This window comes from Dendrobates tinctorius, unplaced genomic scaffold, assembly GCF_039654945.1.
Source record: "Dendrobates tinctorius isolate UK_male_01 unplaced genomic scaffold, ASM3965494v1 ptg000059l, whole genome shotgun sequence".
Lineage (NCBI taxonomy): Eukaryota > Metazoa > Chordata > Amphibia > Anura > Dendrobatidae > Dendrobates > Dendrobates tinctorius.
In genome coordinates, this window is record NW_027361727.1 from 11,301,472 (window position 1) to 11,316,458 (window position 14,987).

Below are 14,987 nucleotides of genomic sequence, written 5' to 3' on the forward strand. Positions count from 1 at the left end.
GCCAGCCACTCCCTCACACCATCCATTTCTGCATGAGGATTCTAGGAAAATTGGTGACGGCAATGGAAGCGACCCCGTTCGCCCAGTTCCATCTTCGCCCCCTGCAGCAAGCCCTCTGGTCATCCTGGGACAAGAAACCGTTCACGCTCGATCACCGATGTCGGTTGTCCTCCCAGGATAGACAGTCACTCGACTGGTGGACGATCAGTTCCCCCGGACCAGTGGCTGGTGGTCACAACCGACGCCAGCCTCCTCGGCTGGGGAGCGGTTTTTCGCCACCACACGACCCAAGGATGGTGGTCGCCACAGGAGGCACGACTCCCGATCAACCTGTTGGAGATATGGGCAATCCGGCTAACTCTACAACATTTTCATCACCTCCTAGCAGGCCGCCCCGTCCAGATTCAGTCGGAAAACGCCACTGCGGTGGCTTACATAAATCACCAAGGGGGCACCTGCAGCAGGGCAACCATGCGCGAGTTAGGGCACGTCCTCCGCTGGGCCCAGAGGAACCACTCGGTAATCTCGGCAGTCCACATCCCGGGCCTAGAGAACTGGGCAGCAGACTTCCTCAGCCGGCAGGGGAATGGTCACTGCACCCCGAGGTCTTTCGGCAGATTTGCCTCCAGGGTGAACGCCAAGCTGCCTACATTTTTAGCTTGGTCCCGGGACCCGCAGGCAATCGCCGTGGATGTGCTGGTTCTGCCATGGAACCAGTTTCGCCTCCCATACCTATTTCCCCTGCTGCCACTACTCCCGAGGGTCATCAAGAAGATCAAGGCAGAAGGGGTTCCAGTGATTCTGCTGGCCCCAGACTGGCCCCGTCGGGTGTGGTACACAGATCTAGTGCAGCTGCTTGCCGACGTCCCATGGTGACTGCCAGAGCGCCCGGATCTACTTTCTCAGGGGCCGATCTGCCACCCGAACTCAGGGGCCTGTGTTTGACGGCTTGGCCGTTGAATCTTTGATTCTAACTCAGGCGCGGGTTTGGGCGCAAAATGGTTGCTACAATGATTAGCGCTCGGAAGCCTACCTCGGCATGAATTTACCACCACACCTGGAAAGTTTTCTTTTCATGGTGTCGAAGTCGCGGTTGTTCTCCACTGAGATTCTCTATCCCTAACATCTTGGCCTTTCTCCAGTCGGGCTTAGACTCAGGCTTGGCCCCCAGTTCTCTCAAGAGACAGATATCGGATTTATACATCCTTTTTCAGCGCAGGATTGCTACCAATTTGCAGGTAAAGACTTTCATCCAAGGGATCTCCCACTTGGTACCTCCCTATAAGGCGTCTATGGACGCCTGTGACCTTAACCTGTTCCTAAGTGTTCTGCAGGAAGATCCATTTGAACCGTTACAGGATGTCTTTGTTATACCTTTCCTGGAAGGTGGCGTGCCTCGTAGCTATAACATCAATCAGGCGGGTCTCGGAGCTGGCATCTCTATCTTGTCGAGCTCCGTTTCTCACTTTTCACAAAGATAAGGTGGTTCTTAGACCAGCTCCTCCTTTTTTTACCAAAGGTCGTTTCCTCGTTCCACATCAATGAGGATATTATCTTGCCCTCTTTTTGTCTGGTACCGGTACACCGTGTGGAAAAGGCCCTTCATACGTTGGACCTGGTGAGAGCACTCAGGAGGTACGTGTCGCGGACGGCACCCTTTCGTCAGGCCAATGCGCTGTTCATGCTTCCTGAAGGTCGCAGGAAGGGACTCGCTGCCTCAAAATCGACCATAGCCAGCCAGGTGGATTTGGTTGACTATTCAAGAGTCTTACCGTATCAGAGGCGCACCAGCCCCAGCAGGGATCAGAGCACACTCTACTCGGGCGGTGGGCGCCTCTTGGGCTCTTCGACACCAGGCATCGGCAGAACAAGTTTGCAAGGCAGCAACCTGGTCCAGCCTGCACACATTTGCCAAACATTGCGATATCCATTCTCAGGCTTCAGCGCATGCGAGCCTGGGTAGAAGGATTCTCCAAGCAGCAGTGGCGCACCTTTAGACAGGAGGTGCATGTAGCTTGGATCGGTGAGTCAACTTCCCACCCAGGGACTGCTTTGGGACGTCCCACAGTACCTGTGTCCCCCAATTAGGCGAAGGAGAAACATGGATTTTTGTGATAACTCACCATAAAATCTTTTTCTTCGAGACGCTCATTGGGGGACACAGCACCCACCCTGATAGCCAGGCGGCTCTTGATTTTTGTTTGATCTCTTACTGATTTTGCACCAAACTGGTTTATGCCCGCAATCGGGGTGAGGGTGTATACGGTGGACGAGGAGCTAACCTTTTTTTCACTTAGTGTCAGCCTCCAGGCGGCAGTAGCATACACCCACAGTACCTGTGTCCCCCAATGAAAGTCTTGGAGAAAAGGATTTTACGGTGAGTTATCACAAAAATCCTTGTTTCTTAAGTAGTGTACACCCCTCCTAAATTATGAGACCGTCATCCTTTATGTGGGGGTGGGTGACAATTCTCAATATGAAGTCATTTTTGCATATGGGGCTCTAGTGTTATTGTGACAGTCGTCAGTATTTCAGGGTTGCTGCAGCTCATCGCCCCCGGCCATATTGCACTGTTCCTCCCGGCAGAGGTCTTCCTACAGGTTCTGCTCTTTAAAAAGGTTTGCACTGGGCAAAAGTTTTAAAGTGGGGGCGATAACGTTATCCATGGGGTGCGATAACGTTATCTTTGGAAGCAGAAGATATCTTGAAATATAATGTATAAGTTCTGACTTTTGGTCCATGGCTTCTTTACAGGCAGCGAGGTCAACTCCCAGTGCCCGTGTTGCGTGGACTCACTTTTTTTTTTTTTTTTTTATCTTCCCCCCCCCAATTATTCCTAATTATTTCCCTGTAGTTAATCAAAGTAGCATTTGATGAAGAGGTTAGCCCCGAGATGGTGGATCTGTTTAAGAAGCAGCTGATGAAGTTCCGCTATCCAGTGTCCATCTTCAGCATGTTTGCCTTTGCAGCAGGACAGGCGGCTCCAGCCATCATTTTACCAAAGCAGAAGGAAAAAAACACCTCATTCAGGTAACAAGTCCTACAGTTATCTCACAGGCCACAGAACGGGTGTAAAAATTCCAGTGTGTAATATGACAGGACTTACTGGATCTCTTCAGTCGGACAATGTAGTGTTTGGGACAGTCTGCTGGCAGTTTCATCAGTGCACTTCTTCAGCCTGAATAATCTGACCCATGGTCATGTTTTTAGGACTCTCTCCAAAACAATCGTCAAGGGGGCGAAACGGGCTGGAAAAATGACCATCGGGCGCCCGTACGTGGCGAAGAAGAAAACTGGAACGATATTGGAGGAACGCGGGAACCGTAACGAGGACGATGACATCTCTGGTATTGAATTAGATTCTTTCATAAATTTGGACTAGAGAGTGAGAGATGAGTACAGAAAACGACTGTCAGTGTGTTCACTACAGAGCCTGAGCCAAGAGCACATTAAGTAGTTGGCGGCTTCCACCATTCTGGAGCGCAACCTCCCCTACTGACGGGTCGAGAGAGTTCGGCGGAGAGGGGTCAGTGACCAGGCACAATTACACTAATTATCTGTAATAATACTGCCTGGACTGTCAGTGATGAAGGAATAGGAATCCTCTAAATGCAGCAGCCAGTCATGGAAATGATTGCACATTGTTGGACCCTTGGATGACTGCTGAACTACAAGTGCTAGCAAACCTTCCTACCAAGCTATACGTTCCACAATTTAAAGGGAGCTTCTAGTTGTATGTAATTAAAGCTTTAAGTGTTCGGCCATTAAATGTTGTTATTGATGGCCTATCCCTAAGCCATTAATATCCGATCGGTGCGGCAGCGAGAAGTTCTCAGACGCTGCTGGAGCACAGCATCGCCATCCTTTCTACAGTGGCCGCAGCCGGGTGTTGCTCTACTGCTGAGGATTTGTTCTAATGTTTCACTTTAGTTTCCGATGATAACGAGCTGCCGAGTGCAACGCTGAAAGCGACGGAGAAGTCAACGATGGAGCAGCTGGTGGAGCGCGCTTGCTTTCGGGACTACCAACGCCTCGCCCTGGGGACCATCAATAACAGCTCCACAAGGATGAAATCCGAACACTTCCGCGTGACTGCCATGAACCGAATGTACTCCCTGTGTAGGAGGTGCGTGACCCCCTTTATCTTTGTGCTTTTTATTTTTCACTTGTATCCTCCGACCACTGACCCGACCCTCAGATCCCCCGAGGCACAGGTGATAGACACAGGTGATTTTGCCCGGTCAGAGGTCTGCGAAATCTGGGTGACCGCCAACTGGAGTATGACCTTAAACAATGAGTTTACGTTCCTTTCTCTTGTAGCTACCCTGGCCTCCTGGTAGTGCCGCAGTCGGTGCAGGACAGCAGCTTGCAGAAGGTTGCACGTTGTTACCGCCACCAGAGGCTTCCGGTCGTTTCCTGGAAAAACCCCAAAACAAACGCCATTTTACTCCGGTCCGGAGGCTTCCACGGGAAAACGGTCGTTGGTCTCTTTAAATCTCAGAATACGCACACGGCCGGTGAGTGATGGGATCCTGATAATCTAGAAATCCTGATAGTCTGGCACTTGTTTCCTGCCTAGAATTGTTAGATCATGTTTTTTTCTGTTTTTTGTTTTTTTTTGTATGATCATCTGATAATCCAGAATCTTTTATGAATGAGATCCTATACATACCAGATTAACGGAATATTCTTGTAAATAGTGAAAGCGGTCCCTGTCTGGGGCTGAATATTTGTGTCCTGGGACATTGGTGTGAACTGAAGAGAATGGAGCCTATGCTGTGCGGCTGCTTGTGGCCATATAATCATTTATCCCATTCTGTCATCTTGTCAGCTCCGGCCTCTTCTCTAGAATCATCAAGTAGCATCGAGCAGGAGAAATACCTCCAAGCCCTGCTGAACGCCATCTGTGTCCACTACAAAATGAATGGCAACAGCACCCTCACTATACGGCCCACGCTGGCGCTGTCACCAGGTACGTCTGACGCAAAAGTCTCCAATCCCCCGGAAGGTTTTAAAAGGGAGTAGAATAGTGAGTTCAGCTCTGGAGTATAATGCAGGATGTAACCCGGGATCAGTACAGGATTAGTAATTTAATGTGTGTACACAGTGACTGCACCAGCAGAATAGTGAGTGCACCTCTGGAGTATAATACAGGATGTAACTCAGGATAAGTAATGTATGTACACAGTGACTGCACGAGCAGAATAGTGAGTGCAGCTCTGGGGTATAATACAGGATGTAACTCAGGATCAGTAATGTATGTACACAGTGACTGCACCAGCAGAATAGTGAGTGCAGCTCTGGGGTATAATACAGGATGTAACGCCGAATCAGTACAGGATCAGTAATTTAATGTATGTACACAGTGACTGCACCAGCAGAATAGTGAGTGCATCTCTGGGGTATAATACAGGATGTAAATCAGGATCAGTAATGTAATGTATGTACACAGTGACTGCACCAGCAGAACAGTGAGCGCAGCTCTGGGGTATAATACAGGATGTAACTCAGGATCATTAATGTAATGTATGTACACAGTGACTGTACCAGCAGAATAGTGAGCGCAGCTCTGGAGTATAATACAGGGTGTAACTCCGGATCAGTAATGTAATGTATGTACACAGTGACTACACCAGCAGAATATTGAGCGCAGCTCTGGAGTATAATACAGGGTGTAACTTAGGGATCAGTACAGGATCAGTAAATGTATGTACACAGTGACTGCACCAGCAGAATAGTGAGTGCAGCTCTGGAGTATATTACAGGATGCAATTTAAGGTCCATAAAATTGCACTAACATGCGATGCAGTCTACAGTATAAAGAATGGTACTCTATCTCCTAGGTAAATACTAGATATATAGATATTCAGTAAACATACACTAGTGTATAAATGAGAGTAAAGGAATATCTGAAATAGAAAAAGAACACCTTTTAAAGCAGGGCACTGTGTATGCATCTTTGGACGTAACCCTAAAGAAAGCCTCCATTCTTTAACCCGCAGGCTGCATTAAAAAAAACTAAGAAATATGAAAATGAAAAACTGCGTAAGATTAAAACGAAAATTTTGGGAACTCATCGTAAAATCTTTCTCTGAGTCTTTTTTGGGGGACACAGGAAAGCATGCATGTATGTTGCTGTCACTAGGCAGAAATAGTTACCTCCTCCCCTTCAGTGTACACCCCACTGACTGGCACGAAGATAACTAGTTAGTGAGAAAGCAGTAGGAGAAGCAATATAGAGGAAAAAACATAGTTGAAAAGCAAGAGAACCTTATACAATGGTGGGTGCAGTGTCCCCCAATGAAGCCTCCAATAAATAAATTTTACAGTATGTACCCAAAATCTACATTTTTCTATCGCTTCATTGGGGACACAGGAAACCATGGGATGTTCAAAATTGGTCCCAAGGGTGGGTGAAAAAACAGTACCCTCAAGTCTGCAGGACCTTTCTACCAAGGTTCGCATCTGACAAGGTATAGGAGTGAACCCTTTAGAACTTTGCAAAGGTATAAATGGAAGACCATGTTGCAGCTTGGCAAAGCTGCAAGGCCGATGCCTTTTGTTGGGTGGCACAGGAGGCCCCCACTGCAAGAGCGAGTGAGACGTTACCCTGAGTGGACGCACACTGTCCCTTATCAGATAGGATGGCAGAACTAATCCAACGGGCAATAATAGCCCTGGAAGCACAGAGGCCTCTTCGAGGACCTTTGGCAATTACGAACCAAGAATCCACTCGTCTGAAGGGCTCCATTCTGGAAAAGTAGAGATGAAGGTTCATTTTGTTTAGTGACAACTCCTGAGGGTGAGGGATACATTCAAAACAAAGGAAATATGATGTCTTCATTGAAGTGAAAACAGGAAACCACCTTAGGGAGAAAGGATGGGATCGGACGCAGGACCACCTTGCCGTGGTGGAAACCCAGGTAGGGGGAATGGCAAGAAAAAGCAGTGAGTTCAGACATTAGTCTGATTGAGGTGATAGCTACCAGGAGAGGAAGGAGAATGAGCTTTCTCTTAGCAGTTCAAATGGGGACTCCTGAAGGACATCCATAACTAAGTTGAGATCTCAAGGTTCTACCGGAGGCCTGTAAGGGGGAACGGAGTGTGCCACTCCCTGAAGGAAGGTCCTGATCTGCGATTGGGACGCTAGATTCTGCTGAAACAGAATGGAAAGCGCTGAAACTTGACCCTTAAGGGAACTGAGGACCAAGCCAGATTCAAGAACCAACTGCAAAAATGCCAAAAGAGATTGCAGAGAAAAAATCGTGAGTGCGAAGCTGGTTAGATTCTCACCAGCGGATAAAGGCCTTCCATTTATGGGGGGGGGAGGTAAATGCGAGAGAAAGAAGGCTTCCTGGCTCTAATCGTGGTCTGAATAACCTGATCGGAGAAACCGGTGGACCTCAGTACTACGGCTTCAACAGCCATGCCGTTAAATTGAGCGATTGATAATTCTGGTGGAATAGAGGGCTTTGTGATCTGGAAAATCCAGAAGTTTCCACTGAGTGTCCTCAAGGAGATTGATTACTTCTGGGCCAGTCCGGAGCAACGAGTGTGACTGGCACTCCCTCCACCTTGATCTTCTTGACCAGCCTGAGGATCATCGGAAGAGGATGAAACTGATATGGGAGGGAGAACTGGGACCAGCGAATTGCCAGAGCATCAGAGCTGATCGCGACATCTGGATACAAACTGGGGAACCTTTAGGATGCCATGAGATCGATGTTGGGAGTTCCCATCTGAGACAGATCTTGTGGAAGACCGACGAATTCAGGTACCATTCGCCGGTGACGAGACCCTCTTGTCTGAGAAAATCGGCGGCTCAGTTGTCCACTCTTGGGATGTGTACCACTGAGATTGCCGATACCTTCCATGACCGGATCTGATCCACTTTTGACATCACTGCTCGACTTCAAGTTCCTCCTTGGTTGTTGATGTATGCCACCACTGTGGCATTGTCAGATTGGACTCTTATAGGACGGGCTGGTTTTGCCAGTGAAGCACGACAAGGAAGATTGGTCGGAGTTCCAGAATGTTGATGGGAAGGGATGATTCTTGAGCGTTCCATCGTTCCTGGACTGTTAGGTCTTGAGAAACTGTTCCCCAACCGAGCAGACTGGCATTTGTTGTTGCAACCTTTCTTTCTAGGTGGGAGATTAGAGTAACACAGCTCCGCTCTGTTGCCCTCACAAGCTGTATCTGAAAGAAAAAGGGAAATCATTAATAAAACACAACAAAACCTAAGAAAGAAATGGACCTTGGTCCAGACCACTGTCTGCCTCCTACTGACACTAATCTAAAACTGATGGCTTTGTGCGGGTCGGTGCGTGTACCCTCCTGGGGGGAGGAGATAAGTTATTTGCCTAGTGTCAGCCTCCGAGTTGCAGCAGCATACACCCACGGTTTCCTGTGTCCCCCAATGAAGTGATAGAGAAACAATGTTCATATCTGGCGGTGGCTTTTATCCTTGGACCTCAGTGGCTCCTATGGTGGTGATGGGATCTTCCCATTTTGAGATTTAGGGAGCAACCTGCTGCCAGTCCCATCTTATAGACAATTATTAGTGAATGATTCTCTGATAGCGATGACTGCAGTGTATGTGGGATATTAGTACCTGGGTGCGGTTGGGGTCCTTATATTTCTGGGTATGGGCTCTACCAGCCTGCAGGGATCATGTGATGGGGGTCCGGTTCACTAGAAGGTAATGTGGGTGCGTGGCAGTGGAGACTCGTGACTGGGAAAGTTGCAGACTTAAAACTTTAATCAGCTTAGCTCTTCCTTCCGCGATTCGTCCTCTTCGCTGGGAAACCATAGCCCTGCAGAAATCACGCATGCTTGGCTTTCCCTAACATATAGAGCCATAATCCATTAATTGTCCCATCTAACGATTCCCATGGGGGAAACCCACCAGCGATGGGGGAGGGGGGGGATCAGAACCGTCACATGTCCCGATTGTAACATTCTCATCCCATGTTTTGTCTTGTATTTAACCTGTTTTGGTTTATTTTTTCCATGTTATTAGTTTTTTCACTGTTTTTAACTGTCCGTGTGTTTCACTGACTTCAGGCAGCACGAGAAAGAGCTCCCGAATGAGCGGCGGGGTTAAGCTTGTTGTGCCAAGACACTTGGATGGCAGTCCGTCCAATAGCTTTTCCCGAGGAGGTTAGTAAGTGAGAGCCACCATGGCTACAAACTCTTTTTATGAGAATCCCATCCAGTGGGACGTCCATTGCTGCAGCAGATGGTACTGGACAGCCCTTTTAATAATGTCATGTTCCCTGACTGCATTACAGCCTCAAAAAGGAAAGTTTAAGTGCTCCTCATATAGTTGCTCAAATGGTCCCCATTGTTTGCCACCCAGCTTTCCCAGGAACACACACATTTAAAGAAGGAAAACATCCAAATGTAATATTTAAAGGCACTTTCCTGGCTGTTTACATTTTGTCAATATCTGATCTGCTGGGATCCAGCACTCCCATAGATTAATTCCTGCAGTGGCAAAATGTAATCCGTGAATGGAGCTCAGTGTACAGACACTGTGTAGTGGCCGTTCTCTGGTACAGCAGCTGAGCTCCTTACACTGTGTAGTGGCTGTCCTTGGGTACAGCAGCTGAGCTCCATACACTGTGTAGTGGCCATTCTCAGGCACTGCAGCTGAGCTCCATACACTGTGTAGTGGCCGTTCTCTGGTACAGCAGCTGAGCTCCGTACATTGTGTAGTGGCAGTTCTCTGGTACAGCAGCTGAGCTAAATACATTGTGTAGCGGCCGTTCTCTGGTACAGCAGTTGAGCTCCGTACACTGTGTAGTGGCAGTTCTCTGGTACAGCAGCTGAGCTCCATACACTATATAGTGGCTGTTCTCTGATACAGCAGCTGAGCTCCGTACACTGTAGTGGCCGTTCTCTGGTACAGCAGCTGAGCTCTGTACACTATGTAATGGCTGTTCAATGATACAGCAGCTGAGCTCCGTACACTGTGTAGTGGCTGCTCTCTGGTACTGCAGCTGAGCTCCATACACTGTGTAGTGGCCGTTCTCTGGTACAGCAGCTCAGCTCCGTACACTGTGTAGTGGCAGTTCTCTGGTACAGCAGCTGAGCTCCGTACACTGTGTAGTGGCCGTTCACTGGTACTGCAGCTGAGCTCCATACACTGTGTAGTGGCCGTTCACTGGTACTGCAGCTCAACTCCATACACTGTGATGTGGCCGTTCTCTGGTACTGCAGCTCAACTCCATACACTGTGTAGTAGCCGTTCTCTGGTACTGCAGCTCAACTCCATACACTGTGTAGTGGTCGTTCTCTGTTACAGCAGCTCAGCTCTGTACACTGTGTAGTGGCCGTTCTCTGATTCAGCAGCTGAGCTTCGTACACTGTGTAGTGGCCATTCTCTGGTACAGCAGCTGAGCTCCATACACTGTGTAATGGCCATTCTCAGGCACTGCAGCTCAACTTCATACACTATGTAGTGGACGTTCTCGGGTACTGTAGCTGAGCTCCGCACACTGTGTAGTGGCCGTTCTCTTGTACATCAGCTGAGCTCCGTACACTGTGTAGTGGCCGTTCTTGGGTACTGCAGCTCAGCTCTGTACACTGTGTAGTGGTCCTTCTCGGGTACTGCAGCTCAGCTCCGTACACTGTGTAGTGGTCATTCTCTGGTACTGCAGCCCAGCTCCGTACACTGTGTAGTGGTCATTCTTCTTGACAGTAACTTATGTTGAAAATTGATATTTTAGGTGGAAATCATGTTAAAAAAAATACTCAAACAATCAGTAAACCAGCGCTGACCAGTCTGGATCCGCATTAGTTGAATTATTAATGCTGTATGTTATACAGCTTGTGGCTCTTCATTTGTTGGGGAACTACTACACCCAGCATGTTCTGCCCATCGCAGCCTGCAGATGACTGTTTTAGGAGGATTTTTTCTTCTTTACTGAAGTTAATTCCATTGTGTGGATCCAGCTGGAAAGGAAAGAGAATGACATTTGTGTCTCGTCTCCCCATTCCCATTTATCACTCACTGGTTTTTCGTTCACCTGCCCGGACAATCCACGTAACAATCTGTTCCTATAAATCCCATACAACCAATGACGTCATCATCTCCAACTTCCATCATCCTCATCATCACTGCATTGCCCATATTGGCCGCAGATCTCCTGACCCCATTTTACAGCCTAATAGACATATATAAAGGAGACACACAATCAGTCTGGGCAGTGCGGTCTGTATTCAGACTGTGAAATACAACTGTCTGATCCCGACCTTAGAAAAGGACTGCCAGCTTCCCACTCACCCTTAGTGGCACCAGAGTCTGCATTTAAAGGAGCAGTTTTTTTTTTTTTGCTCCCTCCATTAGTCATCAATAATCTGTGGGTGCATTAAAATAAATATCGGTGTCTGTCTTCTGCCGTTTTTAGCGCTGCTCTATTGCTCTCCTGCGTCATGTTACCGCAACTCTCCCCATTGAGTGGCTCGGAGAAAAGGATTTTACCGTGAGTACACAAAAATCCCTGTTTACCAACTCGCACTATGAGCCTCGTTCATAGACGTACTTTGAGAAAGTGACTTCTGGTAAAACAGAAGACTGCAGTGATCGGGCTCATCTCCGCTGCGGTCACATGATGTAGAAGAAGGGCCGGAGCAGCGCTGGAAACGGCAGACAGCTACAATGGATAAGTACTATAATGCACACACTGTACACAATTTAATGATGGCTAACGGAAGAGGCAATAAAAAATGCTGGACTTCTACTTTAACATAATAGTAAAGATTATTTTGGCTTTAAGAATTTATAAAAAAAAAAAAAAAAATGTGGACGTCAACTACTGACACACAGACATTGTCACCATTGATGTTGTCGGATATTATTTAATTACCCAAGTCTAAAAAGCAGATGAACAAAATAATAGAAACAAAAACTTTACAGTTTTAAAAGTTTATTAAAATAAACCGCATAGTATTAATATTATTGTTACCCCTGATTTGTTTTTATCACTTGTTATTAATATTTATTAAACCTTTTGGTAATTATTACTTTTCTGGTTGGTAACAATTGTTCCAGTAATGACAATAATAATATTACTAATCCTTATTGTGAATTAAATGACTTAATTTATCCCTTTTTTAATACATATATTATTTGACGTTTTTCATTGATTTTTTTTCTGCTGTCTGCAGCTCCTTGGCTTGCCGTGGTCTTTGTCCTTACGGTTCTTCTGTGTGATCTGCTCTAATCTGTAACTTTCTCACTTTCTTTCCTCCTCTTCTTGTGACAAGTTCTGGGGTACAGGGATAAGCTCTTCTCACAGACACATCTCACAGCTAAGGAAAGGATACAGAATACAGGTATCTGCCCCGGACGGTCACCGCCAGTCCCCTTCATCATCATTTTCATCACATTTAGGACCCCCCCCACCCCAACATGTCATCCTAATGTAGTGCCTGAAGCAGCCATAGATAACAGGAGGGAAGCCACGCACAGGATTGGGGGAGATTAAAATTTTTCACCAACTCACTGGCCCAGTTACATGATTTCTCGTTATTAATCCCCTCCTTGTTGATGTTCATGTACCCTTATAGTCTGCACCAAAATAATGACAGTTTTTAAGACTCCTCTATGCACCCCCCCCCCCGCACAATTCACTCTGGACAGTGGTTGATGTAGGAGTGTTCAAAAGTACTTAGAAGCATATGTGCTTGTGCCTCACACTCCATGCTAATTTACGGCCACCGTGTGCACAATAACCACCAGGACAGATTTGTTATATCCATTAAATCACATGTTGAGATCGGTTCTACCATGGAGGATTGATGGTCGCCACATTAATGTATCACCAGAACACGTTCTGTTAGGTTGGGATTCGTCCTATTTGACCATGATTATGAATTAATACATCCCCAGCTTCACATTTGGAGGATTTTGCCACTTTGAAGTCTAGGAAACCTGTGTGCACTACCACTGTGGGAGCAGTAATGGTGTCCACCACCACTGAAAGGGATTCCTGGGCTACCGTTATTCCCAATGGACCGCATTGGCAGAATCGAGGGTTATGAATAGAGCCTAATTGGAAGCCCTCAAGTAATCCTCTGGGAAGACCATGGTCATAGATGGTAAAGGGCTGTCACACAACATCTCCATAGTCCTGAATATCACTGTCAAACTGACAATTTTTTCCTGAAACGCGGCCATATTGCTCTACATCCAAAAACAGACTTGCATTTTTGCATTGCATTAGAGGCGTACTGTGGGTGGGTATCTGCCTACAGTGTCGCTCTTCACCAGCTCTTGCTGACATTGCTCTTGGCCTTTAACTTAGCACTCTTAGTGCTCTGGTTCTCTTGCTGCCATCACTCCCCTCCGGCCGCCTGACGCCCACCACTCCCCTCCGGCCGCCTGACGCCCACCACTCCCCTCCGGCCGCCTGACGCCCACCACTCCCCTCCGGCCGCCTGACGCCCACCACTCCCCTCCGGCCGCCTGGCGGCCACCACTCCCCTCCGGCCGCCTGGCGGCCACCACTCCCCTCCGGCCGCCTGACGCCCACCACTCCCCTCCGGCCGCCTGACGCCCACCACTCCCCTCCGGCCGCCTGACGCCAACCACTCCCCTCCGGCCTGGCATTGCTCTGGATCCATTGACTAGCACTGCCTGCCTGTCAGGCATTAGTACCAGGGTGGCATTGCTCCCTGCTAACTGCCTGGCTGGCCTCAGTCTACAAACTATTCTTGCTATTGCCGTTCGCTAATTCTTCCTCTTGTGTCCAGGTGTTTGGGCCAGTCTGCGCTCCAGCAACCGCCTTATCACCACCCAAACACCATTGGTGGATGTTGGCGCTCGGCTTGCGGGAAAGGATCACACCCCGTCTTACACGGACCACACCACCCTGCAGAATCAGCTGTTAAAGCGCCAGGCTGCCCTATATATCTTTGGAGAGAAATCTCAGCTGAGGGTAAGAAGCGATCTCTGAATATAATGGCACCCGATTGTTCTGTTCATAGGGCGCAGCTTGTGCAGCATTATCCGCATGGAGTGAATGTTGGGTCCCGTAGATTTTGCATTGTCTATTTTGCCTGCAGTGTAAAGAATGGAGAAACTTAAGGAAAGGAGAAGTTACAACCGCATAACAGTGCAGATTGCTATGTTGCCCTTGGCTATCTAGCTGACACCCCATTTTGGCACTATAGTGGTTCCGTTATGAGTTGTCAGCCAGCAGAGGCGTACAGCGTATAATCCAGGTGATTATTGGATGCTCCGCCATGTATATCGTCCAGCTAGTTAGTACGCAGAGCCGTGTCCTCTCTGGCGGAGCTGTAGGGTGTCTCGGCCCCTGCACTAGACCTTATCAGCACATTCCCCGCATAGCAGCGGCGACCAGCGCTCAGTACCATCAGCCTCCGCTTACATACACAACTCGATGATCCCACGACCCATATTCTTAACCCGCCAAGCCTGCAGGACGTTGCTCCTCCTCGTGTGACATTCTTCCTATCACTTTCATTTTATGACCTCGGTCCAAGAACATCAGCAGCAAAAATTCCTAAAATCAAAACTTTCTCCATGTGGAGCCCGATGTCCTTTCCTCTTTTTAGAAGGGAAGGACGTCACCCACCGGTGGCTTAGCCTAAAGGTGGACAGTACCCTCAGATTTATAAAAGCTACTTTGTAATAGAATCGTCATTTCCAAGATCAGTGAATGGCGACAGGTGCCGAAATCCCGGAGAGACCAGGATATGGGTATAGTTTTGTAATCTGAGGTCAGCGGCGGCTCTCTCGGGGGTCCCGTCCACTTCAGAAGAGTAATCCATTATCTCGCTGTATTATAATAAACAAGGATATAATCTCCAGGCGACCGGCGATCACTCCCAGTGCCACTCCTGGCAGCGACCCATTATTCCCGCCTGTCGTTTAAGGTGTAGCTATGTGAAACATCTCTGGCCCCGTGGCCTTTCTGGCTCCTTACTGACATTTATTAAGTGGCGATCCCCGCACT

General features: G+C 48.0%; 1 protein-coding gene across 5 annotated transcripts in view; it reads left to right on the top strand.

Annotated features, from left to right (window-relative positions):
* The window catches only part of SBF2 (SET binding factor 2), a 312,854-nt gene that overhangs the window by 276,043 nt on the left and 21,824 nt on the right, over positions 1 to 14,987 (top strand). For 2 of the 5 annotated variants that reach the window (XM_073578400.1, XM_073578402.1), the window contains exons 24-30: positions 2,855 to 3,030; positions 3,211 to 3,347; positions 3,931 to 4,126; positions 4,321 to 4,517; positions 4,832 to 4,972; positions 9,067 to 9,162; positions 13,762 to 13,946. In XM_073578400.1, the coding sequence (XP_073434501.1) occupies positions 2,855 to 3,030; positions 3,211 to 3,347; positions 3,931 to 4,126; positions 4,321 to 4,517; positions 4,832 to 4,972; positions 9,067 to 9,162; positions 13,762 to 13,946 (1,128 nt within the window). Of the gene's footprint in view, positions 1 to 2,854; positions 3,031 to 3,210; positions 3,348 to 3,930; positions 4,127 to 4,320; positions 4,518 to 4,831; positions 4,973 to 9,066; positions 9,163 to 12,273; positions 12,343 to 13,761; positions 13,947 to 14,987 lie in introns of all 5 variants that reach the window. The other 3 variants (XM_073578404.1, XM_073578401.1, XM_073578403.1) reach the window with 3 other exon arrangements.